Raw genomic sequence first — 21,518 nt, 5'->3', positions numbered from 1 at the left:
CAAATTCATACTGAAAAATTGCTTACGTTGAAGGCACGCCCGTAATTCTAATTTTCCCATTTATTTTCGTCTTTTGCTTCAATCGAACGTCTGTTTGCTTCCGCTTCAACGCGCTCGGACACCGCTCGACGTTTTCCTGTGCCAAATCCCCAAATTCGCGAATTTCGGCGCGAACCAAGAGCCGTCGTATTCGACAAGCTCGGCGCTTTCGAACGGTACCAAAAACGTGGAATTTTGAGTTACCCTTGGCACGCAAACGGCAAAGAACGCGTCGACTGGACCGGCCTCGTATTCGCAAAGATGGCGTGTGCGGCGTCCGCGGTTCCCACGTGGCGAAAAGTGCGTCAAGCGGAAATAGCAAAACGGCAGTGAGTCATGGGAATACGTGCCGGATATCTCTGAGACGTCGCACCGAACGAGAGTGCGAGTCGCAAGGGGTCGCGATAAAAGAACCGCTCGTAACAGTTACATAAAAGCCGCGGGCATAAAGTTGATGGGGGCGCGTGCCGATGTACGGTGCTATGGGGCCCATCGGGTCGGGCTGCACGGCGTCAACGGTTTTATTCCATCCAGGAGGAAGGCCCGCTAAATTGCGAAACGCAGCCATTAAATGTCTGACCTAACGACACTGATACGAAGCGTTCTTGATTAGGACCGTGTAGCGACCTTTGCGGGGTTCACGTCTCCATTTGGCGCCACCGCGAGAACCTCGAGGGGAAAGGAATTTCGTGCACTATGCCACGCGCTAATCGCCGGATTATACTAATAGTTATCGATGCCCACGCTGCGCACGGTTGTAGCGTTTAATTCGTACATATCGCGCCCGAGATTCGATAATTCGCTCGATCGTGCGCGTTCTCGTGCACACACGTGATCCGAGAAATATTCTGGATCGATAACAGACCGTGCCGTTGCGAAAGCGTTACTATAATTGCGACTATCTGGCTTGTTACGCAAAAATAATTGGCATACATGGCCGGCCAGCGATGCACGTGGCTCGAATTTCGACTTGTCCAGCTTACCGGTCGATTTTACGGGAAACCTGGACCGATGGGAGTTCCAAAGATCACAGATTTTTTTGTTGCTCTATCTGTGCTCGATTGAATTATTGAATTTTACGCGCTTACGAATGAATAACTGAGATATGAAATAGTCTTAGAATCAAAACAACTTGAGAGCATCGAGATTTGCAACGAACCGGAGTGAAATAGAAATTTCGAATTTATAAGATTCGAAAGAATTGCCGATCTCGATACACGAAGCCCCGTGCAAAAACAAATCCGTAATAATAATAACACAGCTCGCTAAGCATAATCGGCTTGAACGGCGTTTCGAAATGATTGCCCCGTTCAGGAAGTGATGAGCACCCACGCAAGCGGATCCGCTTGAATGGAGAAACTGCGAAAATTCCGCACAGCTCGTCGCGCGTCGCTAAAAGCACTGCGTGCAACCCTCGCGTAAAAGGACAAACGTCACCCCGATCGATATGTTTACCAAACGTCGGTTCAGCGTGGAGAAAAAAAGAAAGGGAGGCTCTCGACGTGGCTGTCGTCGGACGTGTAATAACACGGGTCTATTAAATATCATCGGTGCAGGAGAGGGTTCATAATCGATGGAGCGAGCCCGGCAGCAAAGCAGTGACTTCGAAGTCATGGAGAGGTTCAGTCCACCAGCGGCGTCGTTGAAGAAAAGAATCAGCCCACCGATCGCGTGGAACCTTGGACTGACCAGCAAGGAGCCGAAATTGTTTAAAGTCCTCCTGCTGGGCCTGCAGGGCGTCGGTAAAACCGGTAACGTCCACGAATTTCCTGTCAAAAACCGTCGAAACTTTCTCCCTCGAACCACCATCGCGAACTACATCTCCTATAATTTCAAGCATTTTCGCTTCAACAAATTCTATTCTCTAGTCGAAATAATAGGAAATATTTATGCAAAATCTCGATACAGTAAAGATTTCCAAACAGTGTCTATAACATAACGCTCTAGAAGACCCACTAACGATCAGATGCAGCAAATTCACAGGTGGTTAATTAGTCCACGCGATTTCCCCAAATTTTGCCAAGAGATTAAACGGTTAAGAATGTCTATGTGTCCATACTAACAGTCGTGCTTCGTAAAGTGAATCCAAAACAGCGAAAAAATTTAAGAATGCTGTTCCATCATTTTGATCCGATTAAAATTAGTTAAAAGCCATTTTAATTTTTATTTCGCATAAATTCGCAGCATCCACGAATTTCCTGTCAAAAATTATCGAAATACTCGGCCGTCGTTCTCGAAGCACCCGTTACAGCGCGGTTTTAATTGCGATCCGACGCAGCGAAATCACAGGTTAATTAGGCAACGGTGCGGTATCCTTCGGGTTTTTCTACGGGATTAAAGAGTTGATAATGTGCAGCACTGGCGGTTAGGTTCGCGACAAAGCGGTTTATTGGCGAGTACGACTGCAGCACCGAGAGGATTTACAAGGTTGATAACTTCCTGGACGCTTCCTGGGAACTAACCGACCCGCCGGGATTCCTGCCACCCCCAACCGAGTTCAAGCTGCGATTGGCCGACGCCATAGTTCTCGTTTACTCTGTTTCGGATCGCGTCAGCTTCGACGAAACCTACCGGCTCCGGTGAGAATCGATTTTCTTCGCCGAGGATGCTTTAAATAGCTCGATACCCCTCGGTATCGATTTGGATCGGTAATGACCGGACTGCGGACTTTTATGGCACGTAAAAATCAGCATGAAAATTGTTCACAGTAATTTCAAGATGCAGGACCCTAATAGAAAAATTCCTTCTCTCTTTAATGGTTCTGAAAAGTTGGAACGAATGTTCGTAGCGTTTTTAAAATTCGACGATAAAATTAAGATATTCATTTATTCAATAACACATGTATTTTCTTAATTTTATCTTTTGAATTTTCATTTAAAAACGTTGCCGACTTTCGTTCCAACTCAACATATCAACGCCGTCTAATTTTTCCAATTTTTCTGCAGCTTCAAATTGTTCCTACTAATTTTTCTTACAAATGCACAAAATCTGCAGTCGATATTTACAGTCTATTCGTCGCATATTCGAAAACTTGCTTTAATTCGCCCCGTCGTCTACCCCAGAGATTTGTTTTGACTGTACAAGGAGATAAAATAATTTGTACCCGTCAAGGTCACAGTCCACAAAACGTCGATAAACGCACAGCGTCCGCTAGCATAATTATTTTAATTATAGAACATCGACTAAGGGCGTTCACCTTTTCTAAAGTAAAGCGCGTTTCTCTCCGAGGCTATCTCGGTCAGCGCAAAGGGAAAAGACTATGTATGTCGGAATAAGATCGTCTGAGGCCTTGCCAGCCAATTAATTTCGTGTCGATGATAGTCGGAGAGGCTGATAGAAGCGATAATAATACTCGTCGGAAGAGTACGTCGAATTATCGTATTATGCGAATGGGTCGTTAATCCCGATAACGACTGTGTTTATTCCAGATTTTTGGTGTCGCACGCGAAGAAAACTAGGAAGGTGCCACCAGTAGTGGTCCTAATCGCTAACAAGTCGGATCTGTCGTACACACCGGGCGAAAGGGTTGTATCCACCTCGGAAGGTCGTCAAAGGGCCGAAGAAATCGAAGCTCACTCGTTCCATGAGATCTCCGTCCGGGAATCCGTCGAACAAGTAATTAATTTCTACCTCAATCCAACGAAAAAAAGAAAACAATCGTTTCAACCCCCTCGACATTGTCCACGTTGAAATCACGAATTTCTAAATCTTATTTTCATAAAATCACCGAAACACCGTTTTTGTACCCAGCGCGAAACGAACAGTATGAAAAATGCTTCTCACGGCTCTAGAAAATCAAGATGGTGGCCGCGCAGGAGGAATCGCTATCTCTAACTTCTTTCTAAACTCTGCTATCTCTAAACAGTGGAATAACAAAACTTGATTAAAAAGTGTAACGCGAAATCGTTCGAGGAACGTGGTATCGCATAATGTTTCCTTGTAAAACTGTGCGCTGGACGCAAAAAACTTCAGTTTAGAGCTGCGCAAATTGTTTAGAATATAATAAGTCGGATTATTGATAGCTACGTCTTTTTTAAAAGTATATTTAAAAAAGCTAGTAAACCTGCTGCGATAACTTTTTAATTTATTTAGAATTTGTATGTCAAGAAGTAGCTTCGGGATTTGTTAACTACCAACGCCAGTCACGTGACGGGTTTTAGATTTTTTATTTTGAAACTACCGAAATTATAGAGACCGCTTGCTATAAAATATAAAATATACACATGCTATAAAATAGCATAATAGTGTCCCAAAAATGTATTTTCCTAAAAGAGGTGATTCTTAAGGTCATTTGAAGTAACTTTTTCCTTTGCGAAAACGTTCTCCGTGACTTCGTTAACGAGTTATTAACGAAAAACGGGGACCAATCAGGGCGCGGCTACTGTGAATGGATTGCGGCTCGGCCAACGCCGACGCCACACTCAGCTATAGCCGTGCTCTGATTGGTCCATGTTTTTCGCTAATAACTCCTTAACGAAGCCGCGGATAAAATTTTCGCAAAAGGAAAAGTTACTTCAAATGACCCCAGGAATCACCCCTTTCAAGGAAGTACATTTTTGGGACGCCGTGTATACTTTTAATACTCAACAGGTTACGTATGATAAGAAAAATTGGACCTTCGGTTATAAATAGTTACCGTTCCCCTAAAAATAATTTTTCTTTGGAATTTCTGTCGGACAAAAACTGTGACACATATATCACATCAATCTGTAAAAGTGTCAAGCCGCATCAATTCGGAACGGTGTTTTTAAGCGACTGGGGCGGACAAAAAATTCGAGTGGCACGATAAAAGGAGACAAGGTTCCAGATTAATTAATTATGCGCTTCTAAAATATTCCTAAAAATCGGTATCTCTTAGTAAAAAGAGACTCCTTAAAAAAGAAAACCGATAATTACGTAACGATACGTGCCAAAAATATTTCGCATTCTATCGCGGTCATTTTAGAGACGTCCTTGCCTTTTCGACGCGGTGGGACGCAATCTCGCGCCAAAAGAAAGAGTTTCTCCAGACGAACAAAAGATTAGAAAGTTGCCGAGGATGACGTGGGGTTGCCGCGTCTCGGTCTTTCCAAATGCCGACAACGGACGCTACGTCACCTAATTAGCCGAATTGTCGGAAGCTGACGTAGCGACACGTCACTCGGCTTGTTTTCCTTTTAGAACTGCGAATCCTCAGGTTCCAGTAGAGGAGGAGCGATGGAGGGGAGGGGAGGGGTGAGGGGAGGGAAACAATTTGCGAACCGTTCAGGGGCCCCCGTTTACTGTCGCGAGATTAATCAGTTATTTTTCTATACGATTGTTTACTCCTCCGGGAAACCGGTCATGGCGTTTACGCGTGATCGCGAAGTCGTAAACAAAATCTGTATCTGCGGCGAGTGTGGACGCGCGATATCGACCGACATCGGTACAATGTGTACTCGCTGCTGTTATCAGGATCGTAACGTGCCGCAATTAAAAATTTGTTTCACAATTAATTACCCCCTTAATCGAACTAGTCGCCGGTGACCACGGTTATCGGTCACCGCTTATTCGCACGACGACCTCTACAGTGCCTGTTGCACCCTTCGACGGCCAGCCCTTGTGTGCTCGTATTGTAGACTCGAGTGACCTTCTTCCGGAAAGGATATTTAAATTTGGTTAGCTTTGATAGTAATTCCGTGCGATTATTTTTTATCTCCGGAGAAAGACGCGACTTTTACACAAATAGCACGGAAATATAATAAAATTCCGTGGACGTTTAGCTTTTTATGACGTTTTGCCATATGGAAGGTTTTAAGCAGAGCTAACATATTTTCTTTTTTTATTATTTAGAGCTGTTTTTGATTTTTTTACAGGCTCGTACGTGTTTACAAGCTCGTTTGTTTACATATTTATTAGAATAAAAATTAACAGTTTATAGTTTGATAGAATGGCTGAAATATAAACCAGTAAAAATATAAAAAAGATTTAATAACGCTCTATGATTCCGATTCAAAAGTATCATAATTATTAAGGGTGGAAATGAATTCCTGTTTTCTGCTTCTGGCAATTAACTTTGAAAGTTTTGGTCATATATAGCGCATCAAAATCTGCAGTCTATATACGACATTTTCAAAAAACTGATTCGCTTCTAATGGTTGTAAGAAACTTCATCACGAGCAAGAATTGTATATGCTTTCTTATCTGCTCTTCAATGTACAGAAGATACAGTCACACATTAGTCAGGACGTTCACACTTCGTTCAGTACATTCACACTTCGTCCAGTACATTTGTACTTCATTTAACGTATTTGCGCTACACTCAATAGCATTTATAAAAATTTATTAAATGCATTTAGTAAATGTGGCTCTTTTAAACAGTATTGCATTGTTATATTGGCACTACCCTTTCAGATTCTCCAGATCTTAGTAAAATTTGATTTACGCAATTATGTGGCAAGAAAAATGCATTATCGAAAGCGAGTGAAAAAATTGTGTCACCTACATACGACCGATACGGCAATAAATGCGTGTTAACGCAATGACTGCCGCGTCAGCCATATTTGGAATTATTTTTGCCACTCTCAAAAAGGAATTTTTGCACCTACATATCGAGTTATTAATAAATTCGCTTACGACCTGCAAAATGTCGGAGGAGAAACTCATACAAAGAGTGATTGACACTAAACGTACCAATGGCAATCAAATAACCGGTTCCAATTTTTTTAATTTCATAATCAATTAAATTACAGAGATATTAAGATATAAAAAAAATGTTGAGAGAAATTTGTGCGCGAACGACGACCATACACGTTGTTTCATTAAATCAATGGCCTCAATTTTGAAGGAAAAAAATGATGAGATTGTCGAATTGAAAGGTGTAGAATAGAGAAAGAATTTGATTATATACGAGCATACACGTGCCGCGAGCTTTTAAGGGGTGGTAATGAAAAAACAGCACGAGCGATAATGTTCGAACGTAGCCTGCGAAGAAAAATACTCTCGTCATAGTGACTGAATAGATAATCTCGCCTGGTTATGTAACGGTGACAGTAACTGGCCCGATTATTTTTATTCGACAGGTCATGGCCGTTTTCACCGACGTCTACAAACTGTTGACGGAATTGCCAGGAAATTCTGGACAGCAGACTTCCTTCAGGGTTAGGGCGTCCACTGATGGCACTCTGAACGCTCTTCGTCGTCCATCGCCTGTTCCTCTTAAAAGAAGATTCAGCATCTCTGTACGAGGAGCAAACCACTGATCACAGAACGCAGCGCTACTCGTTTCGGAGGCAGGGAACCAGAGAAAAGTATAGATTAATTTGTGATTACCCGCTTTTCAGTAGCAGCCATTTATCATTTCAATAAACTGTGCAATTTGTCGAAGCTTTAATTAAATTTAAGTTAGCGTTTATACCTAAATTATGTTAAAGATAATATTAACGAACCAGCACAGCTGACTGTGCGATGTTCATAGATTTACACATTTACATGCGACATATTTTTTACTTTTACCTAGTTAATTATATAGTTTTCTATATATAAATTGTTCCTATTACTTAATGTTTACGTATAGTTCTCTATGAAAGTACAAAACTGTGTTGTACAATTTAATTGACCGAAGATTTTCTTGTTCACTGTCGAATGTCGAAGGAAACCTCGATTGTTTATTGACAGCGGTTGGAAGGATTTTGGAAAGGCTTGTGTATCCTGTGATATAATTTGTTAAAAATATATATTGTAAAGTCTGGTCCCAAGAAGATTAGGGAGCTAGTAGTACGCAACAGTACTTATTTTATGGAGTATTTTAACGTAAAACTTGTATAATAAGTTATCTTGTATAATAATAAAACAATGATGTACGTTCAATCTTATCCGTGTCTTATTGCCAGAAGAAGCGCTTTTGGGTTATTGTCTTGGATAGCTGCTCTGCAGTGTGCCACCGTGTTCGATGCATTCTTGCCGACTGAAAGCAGATTCACGAGGTCCTCTAATTTGTTAAAAAAAACCGAATCGTTTACTTACCTCTTAATTTGGCAGCACGTTGCACCCCAAGATTCAACTCCTTCAAATTTGATGCCAACTCCCGATAACTCTTCATCCTAATTTCATGTTCCTTAATTAAATCCATGTTTACATTCTTCAGCTGCACCAATCTCTTCCTCATCTCCTCGACGTTCTCGAGGATCCTGGCATCTTCCAAGCGAATTATAATGTTCTTCAACAGAGTGGTGTCGCTGGCTGCTTCTGCCTGCAGTCTCGTATCGATATCTTTCAAATCTGCACGAGAACAGATATTTTTATCCGTTAAAATTGTTTTAAAAATATAGAGAGCGAAATACAGTACCTTTGACTCGCTCCAAAGCGTCCAAGAGTTTTTTCTCCTCTTCCGGAAACATGACTTCCGAGGATAATTCCCTCAGACCTAAGTATAACGCTAAGGATTGAATAATATCCCCTGCAAATGTTGGATCCTCTGTCTGTATAGTTACTTTCCCAGCTGCGTCCGTCTTGAAACAATGAATTTTATTGTCCCGCATCCCACGAAGCCACATCTCAATTCCTCCGCCATTTTGTCCGTCTTCTCTGACCTCAAACTCGTTTAGGAGGATCAGACTTTGGTTCAACCAAAGCGCAATCCTCTGAGGCCTCTCTGCAAACTGAAGGAATTTTGGACAGTAATTGTTGAAAGACTATCGAGTACTATTGAACCGCTAGATAAAGTATTAATGTACCTCAGCAACAACAAAATTTTTGTTAACATCCTCTGCAAAATTCTGTGGTTTCGGTATCATCTCGTACATGCAAAATCTAGGCAGCTGTCGGGTCATTTCGAATACCTGAGTTCAAAAAGAATAGAGATAATATGATCTACCCCTTTATATTCTACTTCCAACCATTAATACTCTACCTGCAGTAGATCTGCTCCTGCAGGACCCACGCACACCTTCACATGAATGTCCACTGGCGTGTTTTTTGAAGGACGAAGCTCGATTTCCAGTTCCCCTTTCGGTCTTGGGGGATGAACAACGAGTGTTTCGCCATCGAACACGCCCTCGGTGAAGACTATGGCGCAATGGATCTGAAAAATCATTATTTTTGACGTAGCTATATAGTTAGTCTCATGATTGATACTACACACTTGAATCAGAATAATTTTTTTATAAAGGGACAACTGCGACTAATGTAATTAATGCAGACAATTTTTATTTTGAAACCTCTACTAACAATTACTTACCAATAACCCCGGTCCCGAAGCAAGAGCAACCCTAGCAGCCCCATTGATAGTCATCAAAGTCACTGCCAACTTGGTGCTGTGATACATGGTCGGAACAGACGCAGTCCTCTGCCTAAGTTCCATCTGCAGAACTTGTTTCTTTGCCAGCAGTTCGCGCATAGCTTCTCCGGGTTCTGGAGTGTCCATCGTAGACCCAGAACCGTAGCCGCGAACTGGAAGAAATTAATGAAGAAGTTCCAATTCCATTAATTTCCTCATTAGCTGGTACCTTCACCGCTGGTAGACACGATGACTAGGTCAGGCTTGCCGATTCGTCTGTAATCGGCTTCCACGATCCCAGCTATTCCGCTGGACAATTGAATTTTAAAGATCACATCGCCGTTGTTGGAGGACCTTGCGTCCACCTTTCCATTGTTCCAGCCTGTTATAACTTCCGGGGTACCGTCCCCGTTCACGTCGAAGCTTCTTGTAATCACCACCCTGTGTTTCGACTGAACAATTCGTGAAATTAGATCTTTGCATTCACGTTGAAGTCTTTTAGCAACCACAGGAATTAAATAAAATTGAAGTAGTTCAATAAAACAGGAACTGAGAAGTTAACACGTTAGGTACTGGTAGATACAGAATATTTTTCAGTCTTTAGGGATCCCAGGATTGCTTAATAAATTTTTTAACAATCGCGCGGCCGTTGGCGGGTATTTTTTAGACCCAGAAAACTTGATATTTTATAAACGTTTTTGACGTAAATCTTTTAAAAATGGCGTACTCAGTCTCGAAATTTATAGAAATGTCTCGGTTTAAAAAGACCTACTGATGGCCGTGCAAATTTTAATATAGACAGGACAAATACTTTGTTATTCGAAGACTAGAGGAGCTCACTTTGACACGCCATAATCTTTGTGCCATATCATAGACACCCAACGTTCCGTTCCCAACCGAATAAACAAATCTCCTGTTAGGTAGGCCGGTTAGGGTAGTGACTGGAGCCGTCTCCTTGGTTTCCCACAGTGCATTCTCTTCTTTGTACACCTTGATTTCGAAATCTTGGGTACCAGTGATCAGCTAAAACATGAAACAATTTGAAAATTTAATAACGCAACATAAAGAGTCAAGTTAGGGGCTGATTGATAGGATCCACCTCATTTTCATTGTCCCCATCAAAATCGAAAACGGCCAAAGAGCTGACGATGCCTTCAACTACAGTCCAAAATATTTCTGTGCCTTGTGAGTCCAAGATCATCACCGAGCAGTTACCGCCAATAATTGCAACCTGGTTAGGAAGCCACCCCAGTTTGCCAATGACTATACACTTGACTCCATCGGTCATCTAGACAGGATAAATGATCAGTTTGTGTCCTCATTGACCGAATATGCTCTATTCAATTTGTTATTTGAATGAATAACGAATGAAATATTGTTCGACCACAGTTCCGCAATCATTATTCGTAATTCCTTCATTCATTACACTGTCTGCTGATTAGCGACACCAATCGGGATCAGGCTGTCGAATAAACTCTTGTACCTCTTTGTAGAAAATATCGGAGTTGTCCTCGACGTGGAAGGCAAGGACATGGCTGGCAGTTCCAATTAAGAGGACGTCCTTATCGTCGTCAGTGAGACGCCCGGTACACAGAGCTGTAATCTGATGGTACATGTAAATATTGATTAACGCTTGATCAAGAAAAGATAGTTGATTAGCGAGTAAAAGGTTTCTGAAACTTCTTTGATGTTTATTGTACCTCGGTTCCTATCTGAAGCTCCGCCAGCTCTCCGCTCCAAGACAATTTTCTATCGAATTGCTCATGGTCGCGGCTATTTACCTGCGGCTGCCTGTGAGGACTATGAACCAAAATGTTACCACCGAACGTCGCCGCTGCCAAACAAGCGTGGGAGCCATCGAATTTTCCACTAGCGACCAGTCCCGGCTCCACGTGCTTTTGAATGTTCAAAGAAAACGCTGCCATTCTGACTCGATTTGATGGACACTCTACTGTAGACTGGTAAAGCCTGTGGCTCACTCAATGGGGGTGGATTATTGATCCTCCCCTATTACACCTGTGAGCCTCACCTGATGTATTGACCTGATTGTATATACGTATATTAGTGTACAGTCACGATAGTTTCCTTTGAACAGAAAATTATATATCACTATCGAGTGTCTCAGTTGGTTATCTTCAAGCTAAAAAATAAAGTGGCAATCGATGTGCAAATATCGGTGACATGTATGTGAGAGAAATAAGAGCGAATCGAATTAAGTTAAAGAATTTATTTAGAGGAGCATACAGTTATAATTACTGCAACTGCGTTTAAGAAAGTACATTGTAAACTTTATAAATAAACAACTCCCGCACGAGCACACTTAGAGATACAATGCACACGCGAATGCAACAATACAGTTTTTACATCACTGTCTCTGGGCACTGCCACCCGAGCCTGCTGCAGCCTCTGGATTGTTCGCAGCAGACAGAACGACGAAAACAAGTGCAACGAAAATCCACATCCACTGAAACATGAAAGAATGTGTAAGACAAATGGAGATAATAGTAAAGAATTTGTTTGATACAAGAAACTTACATATCTTGAAAGGTAAGGTCTATTATCTTTGGCTTCTCCTCTTTCCCTTGCTTCCCTTTCTCTTTCTACTTTCAATATGTAAGTGGCAGTGTCTGGGACTGGCCCACCATCTGGGTACTTAACAACTACGTCAGTAGTCCACATGTTTGTGAATGGATTCTGAATGGTACAGGGACCTGGCGATGTTTGGCTGATAGCAATGGGTTCGGCCATGCTGTCCAGCCATATTGTTATGATGTCTTCCAGGTCCGAGCCCAGAAGATAACACTGTAGAAGAGAGAGTATAATTAGAATAGTAATAGAATAAGGAGAACCTGAAACATGAACCTACTTACGGCTGGTACAGACGTTAGGAACGTTGTCTCACGTCCTATAGGGATTCTAGCCACAACTTTGAGTCTGTACTTGCCATCCTGTTTGGCCAGTTCCACTAGCTCGTTAGTCTGAGATGGCAACAGACCATTCTGCCCAACAACGGAAACACCGCTGCGTACACTGGGCAATGTGATGTTTCCTCTTTCTACGAAGATTGGCTCTGGTCCATCGTTGAACGCATGATATACTCTTAATTGTATCCATGGATCATAATATACATCGTTCTGAAATTCGACAATTTCTCTCGTTAAAATAAGTTCGACTAATTCCAATGGTTATGTATAGACTGTGAATGCGTTACACCATTTTCGACTCGTTAAAATTATTCCACGAAGAAACAGATTTTTATTTAAGTTCTATTTCTTATGGTTAACTTAAAAACTTTATATTTTGAATAAAGATTCGCTAGTCTACTTATGTGTGTAAGTACTTTTAAGTTTTACTAACCCCATGGACCATCAACGATGTGCAAACTATTAAACTAATGAAAAGATTGGCTAAATACATTTTTACAATTTCACACTGGCTAGAAGGTGAGAGTACAGTCAGGTTGGTCTCATTTTACTATTGCTAATCTCTTTTACGATTTATTTATCAAATAATGACAGCGGTACACGTACGCTCCGATACTGCAATATACCTAAATATACATAAGCGACATTAGCGATCAATGTATATAATAACATAGGCGAATGTTAATAGTAATGGGCATGACGATTATTAATTGGTTTTGTTAAGTCATTGGCAGCACATCGTTAAGCATTTAGCATTATTTTCCTTCAATTATTGAAAAAATTTATTGTATAATTGTTAAAGTCGTGCGAGGTGTGAATATACACACCTCGTACCTTGATGTTTTCATTGGTTGTTGTCTAGTGAGAAATTAGGTTCAAAAGTATAGTTCAGTCTCGGACCAATCATTTTGCTTAGCGTTGCAAGAGGTGGCATAAATTTTGAACTAGCATCAGAGAGGATAGCTCGGGTTTTTGTGCCTCTGGTATAGTGCTGTTCCAAGACCCAATTTTAGCATAGATCAGATCCCACACGGCAATGGCGCTTCTTGCGGCTAAATCTGGATACTTGCACAGATGGTGTATAGAAGTAGACCAATCACCCATTGTATTTTTTTGTCTCACGTCCGCGGGACTCCATATGGTGATTGGTCTACTCCTATACCTCGTCTGTGATACTTGTCACCAATTGGTTCTCGAGTCTACCGCTAGGTAACGCTAACCTTAAATTACTAAACGTCACCATGTACGATATCACGGTTACCGACGCGCAATCCAAATTACATGTCAACATTTATATCGTATTTTAACACAATCATTTCATGTAAGAATCAACAGTGAAAAAGAGAAACATATGTTTTTCTCGTATTGTTGAAATAGTTAAATTATTTGTTTGTAACTTCGGGGACTAAATTCGCGAGCCTTAAAATCGATAATCGTTTAACTGGGATCGACAGTCGATTTCACGAGCAATTTGAACATTCAGCTTTTGCTGTTTCCAGATCTGCGAGACGTACTTCAAACTGTGTTTCGGCAATGTTTTCTCCCTACGATTAAATTGACAAGAGCATGGTACATTTTGTAAACGATTTTGACAAACAAACCGTGTCAAAACACCGTAACCCATCATTTTCGAAAAGAACAGCTAAATCACCGACGACCAGGTCGGACAAGCAAAAATGAGTTGCAGTTTGTTACCAGAATGGTTGGACCTGATTCTGGATAACGTGGAAACCACCCTCTGTCTGCCGATGTTAATCATCATGGTCCTTTGTACCGCTCAGTTCATAGTGAATCACGCGATGGACATAGGGTACACGGTCTATCAAAATATAAAGCAGAAATCGGACGAGGGAGAGGGTTGCGATTGTCCTAAAGAGAAGGGCGAAGATTTAATTACTAAAATTAAAGGTCCTTTAATCCTAAGTCCTTACCTCCCCATTCTTCTTTAAAAACCATTTTAATAATGTTTCTAATACTTTGTAAGGTCCTTGAGAAAGTTTGACCACTAGATATCGTTGTACACTTTTGTCAAATTAACTTGTCTAATTGTGGTAACTCCGTGATTCGTTTGACAGGGCTTCTAGCTAATTGGGGAATCGGTCAATCTCAGACGGAATCTGATGACATGCTGGCGGCGCATCCATTGAGACGAAATTCCCAAGAGGAGGAGTGGGACTATTGCGAAGAGGATGACGATTGAACAATTAATGTGCGTACGGTCCACATTGTCCGGAATTGCCGTGTCACTGTCGTATTCAATCACGATCCAGCAACACAACATCTGAAATGATGAAACGTCTTACCTTAGATCCTGCTCCCAGCTCATTCCCAAACAGCATTCCTCCTTACGTGTACATACAAACTTAAAAACTTGGACAATTTTGACATTGTTTCCTGTAAATTTGTTGTATCAAGTGAATTTCATATTTTTATATTTTACATTTCGTTGTAAAACAAAACCACCCACAACAAGAATTATATATTCGTCTTTTGACTCGTTGTCGATCAGTTTCATTGTAGAAAGGGTGAAGTGAGCGAAGAAAACGGGATGTAAGTCATTTATTTGTCATTCGCAATGCAAAAGGGGAGGAACGTAATGATCAAACCAGTGAATCAATTCGTTATTCGAAGACACACGCCCCTTGAGGCGTTCCCGTGACATGGGCGTGGTCTGAAAGAACCAATCGACGCTGACAACCTACGCTCCGACGGTTTCACAGTGGAAAGAAGGAAATTCATTGAGTTGTTGGTCACGTTCATTGCATAAAGGGAGAAAAGTAATTGTTAAATCAATGAGTCGACTCGTTATTCGAAGGTACACGCCCCTCGGGGCGTTCCCACGGCGTGGGCGTGCTCTGGAATAACCAATGGGCACTGGCAACCTACGTTTCGAGGATTTCACAGTAGCAAGAAGGAAATTAACGAGGTGATCGGTCGGTTTTACTTCGTCTGCTTTAATGAAAATCCATTTTTATCGAGAAAGAGACACGTATGTATATATAAACAGCGTATTTGAACACTTGTTGAGCCTCGATCCAGTCTAGCGATCGAACGATTCTGCTTCCACGTGGACTGAGGTCGACTGGACTTGGTCCGTGTTTACGAAAAAAAAAGAAAAACGGAAAAAATCGTTTCGCTCGATGGTCCGTGGAAAGTTCACCGTAACGAAACCACACCCCCTCCGTGCCTCGCACATACATACACACGGTTTTGATCGGTTCGTATTAAAATTAAGCGACTCCCGACGCGTAAACGAGTTTTTTTTCCCCTTAACGTGTTATGCTAGGACAGACCGTTCTCGTAGCTGCCAGATCGTCCATTCTTCTAAACTTTACGATATCTGTCTTTTTGTAACAATATTAAGTGAACCGCCTGTGGGCCGCGGTTTAAGGCTGTGTCTTTCTTGTCCTCCTACACCGCCTCTTTTTCGGAAAATTCCGAAACGAAACCAAAATCAATACAACTCATTCGATGGAAACGATAGGGTAACGTGCAACTCACAGCAACTCCCAAGACTTTCGATCGCGATCCTTCCAATAGAACGTTCAGGTGTGGGGGATAGTAGGCGGAGCAAAGAACAAGTGGGCGGAGCAACTCCGAAGAGATTTTTCCCGCGCGATTGGCGCTGGTTGGACGAAACCGTACTTTCACGTCTTCTGATTCCAAATTTTATTCTCGTGACACTTGTTAGAACAAGAAAAACAACGCAAAACTGTGATAACTAAATTGGCGCATAGATTCAAAGAATTTAGGAGCTTCAGTGTATTAGTCCCACCTTGTCAAAGAAATTTCTGTTTGGCTCCTGTTCACTCTTATCGGTGCAAATAATTTTGGTTGGACACAAAAATCCGCGGTCTAGTTAATCGGAGTATCTAATTAATGGTAAAAGTGCTATCCCATTGTTTAGCATTTTCCGGTGCGACTTTTGGATTTTTCCAAATGCTCGTGGCAATCGGGCTGCATTTTCGGTTTCGTCCAGCTGGCGCGCACCGATCCGTGCCTTGTCGACGACAAATCGAACCTGCGGAGGAAGAGGCAATATAGATCCAATAGTCCGATAGATCGCAGAGGCGTGGCGCGCGTTTTACGGCGCAGTACAAAGTAAGTTCCCGCCAGCGATTTCGCAGTCCCGGCTGGCACTCGTGTAACCTAGCAACGATAATAGTAAGAAGAAGAGTATCAGCAGCGATAAGAGTATTGATTAGTGTTACAGTAACGGTCGTTATAATTTAAACGGTAGAAATCTAGCGTCCTTCTTCCCGCCGGGCACACAAAGAGAACTCGCGGAGTATTGACGCGCCCCTGCCGGCCTCTTAACTTCTTACAGAGATTCTGTACACCGGTAGTTCGGTAGAGCATATACAGCCTTCCTCTTCGCTCGTCCCGTGCTCCCAGAAAGCACTTTGCCCCGTGATCATTGATTAATGTCCTTTCCTCTTCTGTACACCGTAATCTTTAATTAGCCCTCGACGGACGTCGGCACATAATTCGCTGGCAAGTCGTCACTGCTTCAGTTCTACCACTTGACCCCTTAACACGTTCAGGCCGGCTCCGACAGATCGAATTAGCGTGGGGTAAGTTGTAAATAAAATGTTTAAGACGTGATCGGCTTCACAAAATGGAGCCACACTCTTGTTGCCTTCGCTGAATAAAAGAGGAGGAGGGCAACAAGGAGCGGAAAAAAGTTGCTCCTAGTTGCTTTAGCGTGAACATAGCTTTACAATTGCCAGGGAAGATGTTGTTTCTAATATATAAACACATTGTTCCTAGCAGGTAAAGGGCGAAGAAGTGTAGCCGCGAAGAAAACAATACGACAAGGGGTTGATGTTCAGGATGAGTGGTCTAAAATATTCCGCCTAAATATTTAGCCCCTTGGGGTTAATTCATTATTTGATAATTCCGTCCGCCCCGAAGGTGTTAAGGGTAGGTCTCCAGTGATGCTTCTCGCTCAACGTCCGCGTCCGTGCAGGTCGATCCTCGCAAGATCGCCATGTAATCGATCGTTGCAGCGTCACATGAAAACGTTATCCAATCCCGAGACGTTCTTCCTGGTGGGGGTCGACGTGACGCCCTCGTCCTCGAAGGTGACCATCTTCTCCCGGCTCCTGGTCGCGGTTCCGGTGCACTCCAACAACCGGGACTGGTTCGACGGATTGGCAACGGACGCTAGGGGGGGTGTCAACGCTGCCGAGGGTCTGAGCACCGACGATGGCGGCGGGGGTGGCACCGCCATGTCTGTGACCGCCGCTGCAGCCAAATTGAACTCGCTGACGCTCCTCGGGACGAAGTACTCGAAGTGCAGCGAGCTCTCCTGCTGGCGGTGCTGATGATGCTGATGATGATACTGCGTCGGCGAGAGGCAGCTTCTTCTCAAGGACTGCGCGCGCTGGAACTGCTGCACCGACGAGTTCCTCGCGTCCGTGATGGCGGACTTCTTCCGTGGCAGAGAATGATGGCCGGGCGACGGTTTTATGGCAGTGTTGGATGCATGGGCCAGGAGCTTCCCGTCACCGGGACTCCTGGCCTGATGCTGTCAGGATGCTGGCACCATGGACATGGCGATTGCTTCTTCTTCTTGCTCGGACAGCCGCGAGTCGCTGGTGCCGCCACCGTCGTCGAGGTCTCCTTTGAGCCCAGGACCGGAACCTAGAAAACAGATTCACAGCTTGAAGAGGTCTTACTGCTTGCGGGGACCCGTACGCGCGGTTTTAGAGCTAGCTGCCTTTCAACATAGGGGTTCTGCGGAGTGGTCAAGATTCTCCTTCGAAATCCCCGACGCGATTTTGATCCGAACCGATCTCTACGTGTTTGCTCAAACGTGTGCGCTCTGGCTAATGAGGACCGAGCGATTTTGAGCCCTGTGCTGGTCGAACGCTCTGCCAGCCGATTAATTTGCTAGTTGAATAATTTGACAGTTCTGCGTTTTGCTAAGTTTACTGGTTGAATTGTTTCTAGCTTTGCTGCTTGTGCTCGCTATAACGTGGGAAGCGAGAGAGGGGAGTTTAGTATGGAGATGCGCCTATGTTCATTAACACGTTGACTGCCACACGAATTTTTTAAACCTCGCCTATTTTATTCACACAGTTCTAATAACTAGACAGCGGATGTTTATATGCAAATGCATATATTTATAGAAAATAGACCAACGGGACCTGGACAGAAATTTATGTTATGATTAGATAATTTCAAAAATATATTTTTTATTTTGCATATTTTTGCACGTTTTTCATATTGTGCATATATTTGTAGCTTTTCCCTTGTATAATAATAACCAAAATTATAATAATATCTAGTAAATATCTATCTCGCTAAGAAATGGTTGTTCATATTGTCGTAACATTGCGATTCATAACAAGGTATGTGTAGGTACATATATGTATTTATATACATGTGTACATTGATACATGTTTATAAGAACCGTTCGAAATATGTACCTAAACTGTAGATTGTTAATGCCAGTCTAAGGGAAGAATGAAAACGAAACACGTTCGCATGGATTCAATTAAATTAATTACGGGTTTTCCTTAAAATCTAGATAATGCACCTACTGACTGTGAATGAACAATTATTTGTTTAAGAGTCTTGTGATGGTCAGAGGACATTTTCAGAATATCAATTATTTCATCTAATAAATGGCGCCAAGTGACAGTCGAAAACATATAAAATATGATTGTTACATTATTTTATTGATAATAAAATAGTGATAAATATTAAACAGTTATTATATATCATTTATATTCCATTGTATTGGTGCACTATTTTTAGTAACTTTTATTTATACTTCACATACTTTTTGCATATATTTTGCATTAATGTTGCATATGTTTTGCATTAATTTTGCATACATTTTGGAAAACGAACAAATGAACATCCGCAGTCTACTAATAACAATGGTTAGTGACTTGATAAGTTCTCACCTGACACTATAATCTAGCTAATTTCAGCGTTAATAAATTGACATTCATTGGCACTAAGTTCGTAACAATCATCTCTAAATGGTTCGATCAACGTGTTAATGCACAGGTGACTAAATACGTGTGTATTTGAACATGGAAAAGGGATCAGACGAATTCAAAACGCTTCGAAACAAGTGAGACGAACAGTACGTGTTGCATACGATCGAAAATCGCGTCCAGTGTAATTGCACTCTATAGATCCATTTACAGTATCAATTTTACACCATCGACGAGCTGTGTACGAGTCGAACAAAACGAAAGGACCATCGAAACGCATATTCATAACGTTTTATCATTATTTTGATCACTATTTTATTCGTTGGTGTGCACGAAGAGATCATTGTGTTATCCTGTTAATTCAAACAATTTTTCAACTCCAATTCCACCGACAATGTAAACGTTCATTAAAAATTCATAGAAAATTCGTTGGCGACTATTCAAGCATGATCCAATAAATCAAGTTTGCGCGAGCCTCATTGGCATGATTGCAAAGCTAATTGTTTGAATTGATGGTTGTCGAGCAGAATGCATTCGCCTATTGGAATTGGCATGCATATATTAATAAATAATCAGGAATATTGATAGAACACTACCAACATTTCGATGATGCCTTCGTTCCGCTTGTCTCGCGCACGGCTTGTTGATAGTACGAGGCTCGGTCAAATATAAACCGGAACTTTTCAGTGGAACATTAATACAACCTCGCTTATCCGAACCTATCTACAGACTCAATTATTATCGATTTGTACAGTTGCGTTGTATATGGATCGATTTAGAACTGTTTACCTATGATATGATCACGGGGGATTCAGGTACCGGTTCGGATAATCGAGGTTCTGCTAATTCGTGGATTAAACGAGCAACTATGATCCAAATTATATCGTGTTCGGTCTCATTTTAACCGAGAAAATGTCACAAACAAGTTGCGAAAAGTTTCATACAAAAATAACTAAAAACCAAAAAGTTGTGTGATTATTTCTGTCGCGCCACGCGATAGTGGACGTCCATTTTTCCGAAGTAAGATGGTACATGATGCGAACACACAAATTTTAGAACTTGTTCAATTATTATTCACCCTTTGCGGTCCTATGTTGAACCAGACTCGACGTTGATTTTCCAATAGTTTTAATTATGTAATTAGATCCGCATCTTAACTGTGCAGGTTAGTGGAGCTACGTACAGGAATAAAATTCAATCTGCGGCTAGAACTAATAAAGTAAAATAGAGGGGGACACGTTTGACCGCAAAGAGTTTCGTTTGATTTGCACAATTATTTTTAAAAAAATGTCTGAACTTTCCCGAGTCGAGCAGCACACTTATAGTGGTACAGCTTCGGTTTAGTCCACTTAAATGTCCACTTGTCTCACGGAGACAAATGACTATGGGGTTCGTAGAGTGGAAAGTCCGGTTGATATTCGATTCGGGCTCTCATAAATGGACCTTAAAGCGAAACCAGGGGATTTCTCGGCCGGAATGATCTAGCGGTTCCCCGTCGAATGCCTGCATCAGGGATACCTGTACCACCGATAGGTCCGACCACCACCCCGGACGACATGCCGCAGGTTCTACCGAAGTCCCTGATCACGCGTACCACCTCCTCCTGGACGAGGTTGACGCACATGGCGACCAGGCCCATCCCGGCGAGGATGTAGAGCGAGCAGGCGCACAAGCTGAGCTCCTCCATGGTCGCAGTCGCCGCGTTTCTTCCGACCGGCATCAGGTCACCGAACCCGATCGTTCCCAGGCTGGTGAAGCAGAAGTAACCGCCTTCTAGGAGGCTCCAGCCCTCCAGCCGATTGAACATTATCGCCCCGCCGCATATGTAGATCAGTATGATCACCAGGCATAGGCTTATCGGTATCCTAACGGTGCTCGTCTCGACCACGTAACCCGGCGACGAGGTCGTCGACAAGGACAACGAGCACGGGTGAAAATGCCGTTTGCCGTTTCCGGACGACACGTCCTGCAAGAAGGCAATTCTTAACAAATGCTCACAATGGGTTCACAAGGGACACAAACTTTCTTCCAACTGGATGCACTCGAAAGTCTTTTCCCATTGATCCAAAAGTTACTAGACCATTTAAAATTTGTTTATACAACAATAAATGCCAGTTTTTCAAGGAATAACTGGGTTATTCCATTGTAAAATTGTCTAGTGGCTTTTGGCCCACCTTGTACATTAACTATCAAAACAGGTCACCAAGCTAGGGGAATTGAGGGGAATACTGTTACCCCCTCTCTGTCGTTGCCGGACTAGTCACGTGACATTGTGAAAGCACTTACAGCGGGGACGAAGCGCGTCACGTGACCGGGCCGTGGGGATGCTCGGCGCCGGAAAATGGGGGGCGTCGTAGAGGGGGAAGA

The 21,518-nt window shown here is 42.5% G+C and overlaps 6 protein-coding genes across 8 annotated transcripts in view; 2 read left to right on the top strand and 4 right to left on the bottom strand.

The window, feature by feature from the left end:
- The first annotated feature begins 1,514 nt into the window (after window positions 1-1,514).
- LOC143354461 (ras-related and estrogen-regulated growth inhibitor) lies at window positions 1,515-7,561 on the top strand. Its single transcript, XM_076788574.1, has 4 exons — window positions 1,515-1,790; window positions 2,396-2,618; window positions 3,468-3,654; window positions 7,080-7,561. Exons 1-4 carry the CDS (start codon window positions 1,613-1,615, stop codon window positions 7,257-7,259), a joined length of 768 nt encoding a protein of 255 aa, XP_076644689.1. The 5' UTR covers window positions 1,515-1,612; the 3' UTR covers window positions 7,260-7,561.
- A 152-nt stretch (window positions 7,562-7,713) lies between these two features.
- On the bottom strand, window positions 7,714-11,249 carry LOC143354460 (BBSome complex member BBS2). Its single transcript, XM_076788573.1, has 11 exons — window positions 10,975-11,249; window positions 10,758-10,877; window positions 10,374-10,562; window positions 10,115-10,297; window positions 9,504-9,726; window positions 9,236-9,447; window positions 8,909-9,079; window positions 8,733-8,837; window positions 8,345-8,657; window positions 8,023-8,277; window positions 7,714-7,963 (listed from the first exon to the last, which is right to left on the bottom strand). Exons 1-11 carry the CDS (start codon window positions 11,197-11,199, stop codon window positions 7,869-7,871), a joined length of 2,091 nt encoding a protein of 696 aa, XP_076644688.1. The 5' UTR covers window positions 11,200-11,249; the 3' UTR covers window positions 7,714-7,868.
- Window positions 11,250-11,486: 237 nt separating this feature from the next.
- On the bottom strand, window positions 11,487-13,044 carry Emc10 (ER membrane protein complex subunit 10). The gene is made up of 5 exons (XM_076788919.1): window positions 13,026-13,044; window positions 12,632-12,824; window positions 12,145-12,408; window positions 11,810-12,076; window positions 11,487-11,738 (listed from the first exon to the last, which is right to left on the bottom strand). The coding sequence occupies exons 2-5, from the start codon at window positions 12,689-12,691 to the stop codon at window positions 11,640-11,642; spliced, it is 690 nt and encodes a 229-aa protein (XP_076645034.1). The 5' UTR covers window positions 12,692-12,824; window positions 13,026-13,044; the 3' UTR covers window positions 11,487-11,639.
- An 830-nt stretch (window positions 13,045-13,874) lies between these two features.
- On the top strand, window positions 13,875-14,513 carry LOC143354679 (uncharacterized). Of its 2 annotated transcripts, none has more exons than XM_076788940.1 (2): window positions 13,875-14,106; window positions 14,274-14,513. In XM_076788940.1, exons 1-2 carry the CDS (start codon window positions 13,875-13,877, stop codon window positions 14,396-14,398), a joined length of 357 nt encoding a protein of 118 aa, XP_076645055.1. In that variant the 3' UTR covers window positions 14,399-14,513. The 2 variants fall into 2 exon arrangements, with proteins under 2 accessions (XP_076645055.1, XP_076645056.1); XM_076788941.1 differs by having other exon boundaries at window positions 13,875-14,121; window positions 14,283-14,513.
- A 421-nt stretch (window positions 14,514-14,934) lies between these two features.
- On the bottom strand, window positions 14,935-17,728 carry LOC143354697 (uncharacterized; the record flags this gene model as incomplete). Its single annotated transcript, XM_076788962.1, has 1 exon — window positions 14,935-17,728. A coding segment is annotated over one exon (519 nt), but the record flags the coding sequence as incomplete, so codon positions are not given.
- The window catches only part of LOC143354459 (TWiK family of potassium channels protein 18), a 37,162-nt gene continuing 33,354 nt past the window's right edge, over window positions 17,711-21,518 (bottom strand). The window contains exons 5-6 of one of the 2 annotated variants that reach the window (XM_076788571.1): window positions 20,670-21,117; window positions 17,711-17,844 (exon numbers count right to left, since the gene is read on the bottom strand). In XM_076788571.1, coding sequence (XP_076644686.1) covers window positions 17,732-17,844; window positions 20,670-21,117 — 561 coding nt within the window. In that variant the 3' untranslated portion in view covers window positions 17,711-17,731. The remainder of the gene's footprint in view (window positions 17,845-20,669; window positions 21,118-21,518) is intronic. The other variant, XM_076788572.1, reaches the window with a different exon arrangement.

This window comes from Halictus rubicundus, chromosome 5, assembly GCF_050948215.1.
Source record: "Halictus rubicundus isolate RS-2024b chromosome 5, iyHalRubi1_principal, whole genome shotgun sequence".
NCBI lineage: Eukaryota > Metazoa > Arthropoda > Insecta > Hymenoptera > Halictidae > Halictus > Halictus rubicundus.
The sequence above is the reverse complement of the archived record's forward strand: the minus strand, read 5'-3'. Positions and strand labels throughout refer to the sequence as shown.